This window comes from Merops nubicus, unplaced genomic scaffold (genome assembly GCF_000691845.1).
Source record: "Merops nubicus isolate BGI_N331 unplaced genomic scaffold, ASM69184v1 scaffold51720, whole genome shotgun sequence".
Lineage (NCBI taxonomy): Eukaryota > Metazoa > Chordata > Aves > Coraciiformes > Meropidae > Merops > Merops nubicus.
Genome location: NW_008584529.1, coordinates 1 through 6099, shown reverse-complemented (window position 1 = coordinate 6099; position 6099 = coordinate 1). Strand labels below are relative to the sequence as shown.

The 6099-nt window shown below is 51.1% G+C and overlaps 1 protein-coding gene across 1 annotated transcript; it reads right to left on the bottom strand.

Annotated features, from left to right (window-relative positions):
* Positions 1-452: 452 nt before the first annotated feature.
* On the bottom strand, positions 453-1123 carry TMEM140 (transmembrane protein 140). The gene is given in 5 exon segments (XM_008944372.1): positions 453-574; positions 577-748; positions 750-825; positions 827-1078; positions 1080-1123. Coding segments are annotated over 5 exon segments (666 nt in total).
* Between the last annotated feature and the right edge of the window lie 4976 nt (positions 1124-6099).

Here is a 6099-nt window from a genome sequence, read left to right as displayed (position 1 = left end):
GGTGACGGGGGCGGGCACAGTGTGAAGCCACAGCTCCTGAAGTCACAATTGCCTTGAGGGTGTTCCTGTTTAGTCCAGGAGGTGGAGAAGGAGCAGAGTCTCTTTGGGCAACTCCAAGAAAGGAAGTCTATTTACTTCTCTGCCTGCCTATACTTAGGCTAGATATGGCCAGAGGGCTGTGTCCACCGTGCTGGTTCTGATCTGTCCCCTTCACTGTCTTCTGGGTCAGGGACAGAAATGCGGCTGCTTTAATGCTTTGCCCTAGGCTGAGAGATGTGTTACATGCTGCTGTCCCAGGAAGCTTCCAGGCTGTGCTGTGGGTATTGGTACCTGCTGCCTGCTCGCTGCAGGAGTGCTGCACGCAGCTGTGTGCCAGAGCATGGCTGGACATGGGCCTTTTGACTAAGGATCAAATTCCTGCCAGTGACTAAAGCTGTAGTGGGATCACTGTTTTAAATCATGTTATCCATAGATCTTTCATAATCTTCACTGACAAATATAGTATCTATGGGCAGGGCCTCCTGATTATAAAGGGCTTTGACATGGGTGTGTGTGCTTGGCCCAAATGAGATTCCATAGTAGCAGTGAGAATCTGGAGCAGTAGCAGAGCCTGAGTCTGAAGAAGTGCCAGGAAGCGCCCAGCTAAATCAGAGGGGTGAATCCACTGTGAGGTTTGTAAAAGAAACATACCCAAGCCTCCCGACAGGATTATCGTCTTGATAATGAGTATGATGTATGAGTATGAGAATAATCATATTCCAGCCCTCTTTCTCCCCTGTGCATTTCACATGTGTAACAAAAATGGCATAGGAGATGCTGAAGACCGCAGGTATACACACAAACCCTGGCTGGCACCATTCCTGGTAGACTGATGTCCATCGCCTTCAGATGCTTGTACTTCAGGCACTGCAGCTCCCTGACTGTCTTATTCCACAAGCAGAAGTTGTAAAAGCCAATGTGTTTGTCGGGGAGGTTGGCCAGGTTCCTAGCTTCCCACAGCAGGGTGTAGAGCATCAAGGCCATGGTCCCAGCAGCCTTGAGGAAAGTCAGCGCATAGAGCAGGTGCTCTGTGCACCTCTTGCAGCAAACCCATCCTGGTGCCCGCGTGCTCTCTTGATACCATGGTGAAGTCTGCTGGGGAGGTGCCTGCTGCAAAACATAAAGGCGAGGACCCCTCGGTTATTGCATGTTAGGGGCACCCTTCCTGAAGCTCAGCAGATGTGCCACTGATGTCTAGGGACTCCCCTAGCAAGCAGAGCAGGAGCATCAGTCCTGTCAGTTCTGGTTCTCACTGTGATGTGCGGGTGCTGTTGGGTCGAGGGGAATGCATTTCTGGTCACAGCAGAGGTGGTTTAGTGATGTCCCATGCACGGACCAGCACTGGGAGGACCGTATGGCTCCTTTAGTCCCACACATGCCCTTTCCACTATGGTCTTATGTTGGACAAGAGAGGCTCTGTCAGCAAACTGCACTGATAAGACAGGAGCAAAATACTGCTGTCTGGTAAGGAGGGGGTTAAGCTCTTTTGGGAAAATGCTTTCAGTTCTGGTCAGACAAAGACATCCCTTATGATCTTCGAACTACTGAGCAAAATGCAAGCATGACAGGGTCTGAAGTGCAGGGCTCCCCCTGCCTCTGTCCCCTCCCCCTACCCAACCCCCCCCCAGTTCTGCGACACCTGATGCTATTGATGCCACTGCTCATTTCCAGCATCCACATGCCCTTGTAGGCCCTTGCATGCCCATACATTTCTGGGCACAGCAGGGCTGATTGCCTGCAGCCCTGCTCCCCACTGAGGCTGAGTCCTGCATGCCTGAGGACCAATGACCCACGAGGACAGGCAGTTGTTCACCATGAAGAGTCACCCCGGACCTGCCTGCAGGCATTTGTCCTCCTCTGAGGCCTGGGGAGATGAGTGTTATGGAGACAGACATGCGATTGCCCTCCTCGCTCCTCTCTCAGACTGCCTGGCAAACCCAACTACCCGCTCTTCTCACAGAAATGTAGACTGACCTCGGTGCTGTCTTGCAGGCTTTTGCTTCACAATGAAAAACAAGGAAGTGGCATCATAAAGGATATCACTGGCTGCAGAGTCATGTGACATCATAGCACTGGCCACCCAGGTCTGCACAGAGGCACATATGCAGGGCAAATAGCTGAGACCTTGGCTTCAAGCTCAGCCTCTGGCTTGGGGCTCTGCAAATAACCCCTTTCCTGCCTTTGCCAAGTATTACCTCCTATGAATCATTTACCACCTTCCCTCAAGAAGTTCACAATGTCGGTCCTGGTATTTCCCCTCCACTGCCCATTACCCAGTCATATCATCATGGTGTCCTGCAGGCCATCCACCCCCAGTTGCTTGTGAATTTGGTACATCCTCTGAGATTTTAGAAGTGCCAGAAGAGACCCCACTCAATCTGTACCCTGTGCCTGGCTGCAGTGCTGGTGACTAGAGACCCTTCAGCATCCCCTTCCCACTCCTGTCTCCCTGGATACTTGGGAGTGTGGCATCTATGTTTAAAGTGCACAGGGATAAAGCTTCTCTGTCCCAAACTTCTCTATCACACAGTCATAGCTAGGAGGAGCACACACAGCATGGCAAGAGGTACCACAGCATCCAGACACTGACCTGTCCCCTTTCCCTGGTCAATACCTCAATATTTCTTGTAGCTTCCCTTAGAGGTCGTCTTTACAAGAGGCTTCTGGAGACAATGGAAGGTCACATGGAGGATGCCCATTGTTCTGAATCTACAATGAAGACGCAACCAGGAAAATACCTGTGCTCAGGCCCAGAGTGTGCTGCAGAGTGGGACCTCACGCTCGTCATTTCACCAGAGTTTGGTATTGCCTCTTGGTTTGTCTGTCTTTACGTGTGCTCTTTCTCAACAGGCATTGCCGCTCTTTCTCTCCCTGTCCCACAAAGGTTCATGCCCACTCACCATTCTCCCTGCCATCCTGTTTTGCAGCCCTCAGAGAGGAGATGGGCTGCGCTTGGAAGGGGCTTTTGTTTAGCTGACTGGCTCCCCAGGGATCTCTGTGAGAACTCAAGGGCTGGGACTGTTGCAGCACATACAGCTCCTGCTCCTGCCCACCCACTTACCCTTGTTCTTGTAAACCTTAGAGTGGTTTCCTGCAGAAAGATCTGTAGAAAAAAGAGATTTTTGCTCAATCATCTCACATTATCCTGCCTCCATAAAATACAAAACCAGTTTAAAATTGTCCTAGTTGCACATGTTTACTAGTGTGGGGACAGAGAATTCAATTCCCATCAGGTTCATGGAAATATATGGTGGGGTGGAGGAGAGACACCTCCGAGCCCCTGCGCTGCTATGTGATATCATGTATGAGGGCCCAGGGAAATCCTGCAGTATCTGCACCTCCTCTGCTTTGAGGTTCGTGTCTATAAGGACTTGTTTTCTTTCCCCAGGGAAGCTCCCTGTTCACTCTGCCACTCTGCAGGCAGATTTGCCTCAGCCTCCTGCTGCTTCCTCATCCCAGCCCAGCGGGTAAATCCCTGTCCCCATATGCCACTGTGACCAGGACAGAAGTGCAGACAGCTGGCCTGGAGGTGACATAAAGCTTGTCAAAAAAAGCTGTGACCTGCCAGCTGCAGACATGGCATTTGTGAGCTCCACAGCTCAGCCCCGAGGCCAGTTTGGAGGCAGCCTGGCTGAGAAGCAGGGATAAGCAGGAAAGAGCTGTCACCCAGTGTCCAGCTGGGGCTTTTCCCAGACATCTGCAGCTCCTCCACCTCTAAGGAGGTGTCTGTGCCTTTGGATAGGAGAATCTGTGGCCCTACGTCAAAGGTGCAAGAAAGAGGAACCCAAGCACAGCACAACCAGCAAACAAGATAACCCACTTGTTTCTGGGCATAGGTATCACTGGAAACTCCAGACTTCACCATGGGAGAGATCTGTGTCTCAGTCTTCCAGGCAGACAGTGGCTCCATGCATATGGCTGAGGAGCTCCCTGGGGTGTTTCTGTGCGTGGTGGGGCTCATAAGGACCCTCTCTGCTGCCAGGACTGCCCTCCCCTCTGCTGACTCAGGCAGGTGAGCATCTTCTGCAGCTGAGGCTGTGCCTTCCCCCGAGTGAGCAGCTGGCTGACTGCCTGCCTAAAGGCACCAGGACAGGGAGGCCAGGGCACACAAATCCAGCACAGGATGTCGCCCCTGTGCAGGGACAAACTTCTCTGTGGAGCAACCAGATGGCACTGCTGTGAACAGGCTGAATGCAAAGGGGCAAGAGAAAGGAAGGCAGCTTTGGACTTGGCACCTTTCCTTGAAGCCACCTGCTCTCTCACCTCCCAGGATCCTTCTTTCCTCCTCAGGCAAGACTGTCTTCTGGGAAACCACAGGTGAAGAAAGGCCACTGACAAGCTAAGGACTGCTGGCATATGGATCAGACTGCAGAGAAACTGCCCCAAAAGTGCGTCATAGCTGGGGAAGGACCTGCTCCCTCCCAGACATTTGCACACTGCAGTATTACTTCTTCATCTGGCAGCTCCCCCTAATGCCAGTGGCATTCAAAAGGTGGGGGACCCAGTGGAGAATACTTACAGGCTACCCATATGCCTGGGTGCAGAGCTGCAACACGCTGGGGAGAGCCAAGGTGCCACCCTGGTTTGCTGACCTGGTCTGTGGTTGCTGCCAGGTCCCATGTTGGCTGGGCTCTGACACCACAACCTGTGTTTTATAAGACGCAGCTGTTGCTTTCTGTTTCATTTTGTTGTTTCTGTTTCAAGGCCATGGGAGCCTGGTGCAATGGTCCTCCCTGATACTGCATCATCTAAATACAAGTAGGAAAAGCCAAGCTCAGCCACCACTGCCTGAGCCCAGGGCAGGCTGGCACTTTCTTCTCCCAGCTGTGCTAACTGACATGAATAACTGATTGGGTTAAATTCACCTAGGGAAGTTGTGCTATTTAAGTGGCTTGGGTGTCTGTGGGAGCTGAGATGAGTTTGTTTTGTTTGGACACTTCTGTAGAGGTGACTGACCGTCCTAGAGCTGACCCCAGTATTTTGCCCTTTTTGCACTTCAAATTCTGCTGTCCTCCCTCAGCTTCCCAGATCCGGTTTCCCCCAAGCCCCACCTCACCTGCAGACACAGCACAGCAAAGTGCCTGCTGTGACAGGAAACCTGTGAAACATCAACTGATGTGAGGGGCAAAACTCCAATTCCTTTAGTCCTCCTGGCCAGATCCAGAACCATTGGTCCTGTAGGCAGCTTTGGTGACAGTTCCATTGACGTATATTGGGGGTGATACATGTGGGACACAGCCACAAAGCTGTTCACAGCGTTCTACCTAGTAATTCCATATTTAGGCATGGTCTGGAAATCTCCAGGTGGTACATAGACTGTGAGTCTGTAATACTGGCACTCACATCCATGAGCATAGTGGATGTGACAGGAAATATGGGAGGAAGCTCTCAAAGAAGCTCAATTACAGCTGTAATGATTTGTCCCCAGAATTAGAGGCTGGCAGAGAGGGGGCCACTTTTAATCTCATCTCTCCTTCCACACTGTGGGTGTCTCACATATCTTCTTTCTCAAGACATGGATTTCCAGTGCATCAGCTGGTGTGACAGGCATGGCCTCAGCAGTGATGGCAGGTGAAGGCTGCATCTCTAAGTGGCAAAATAACTGCTGTACCTCACTCAGGGTCCTGGCCTCTCCCTCACCATAACCTGACCTGGCAGATACATTTACCAGGTTAACTAAAGCTGGCTTTAGTGCTGCACTGCAAATACCTTACCTGCAGGTAAGAGGAAACAGCTCTGACAGTGTATGGGGAGGCACGTCCCTTGGACACAAAAAATATTTGCAACATTTTGAGGCTCCTTTTCTTTTAAGCAAGGAAGTACTTTATATAGTTGATACTGAATTTCATTAATAGTATCTAACCCACCCAGCCAAAATAAAGTAGGGAGAGCAAAACACAGGGAAACCTTCCAGTTACATTTACATAGGTTTAAAAAATATATTAAGAACACCACAGGATTCCCCCAAACAATGACTATCACAGGCACATCCTTCCTACGAACTTTTTCACAACCCAGATATTGGGTTTGAGCCTGCCGAGGCCGGGCGCTGGAGGGAGA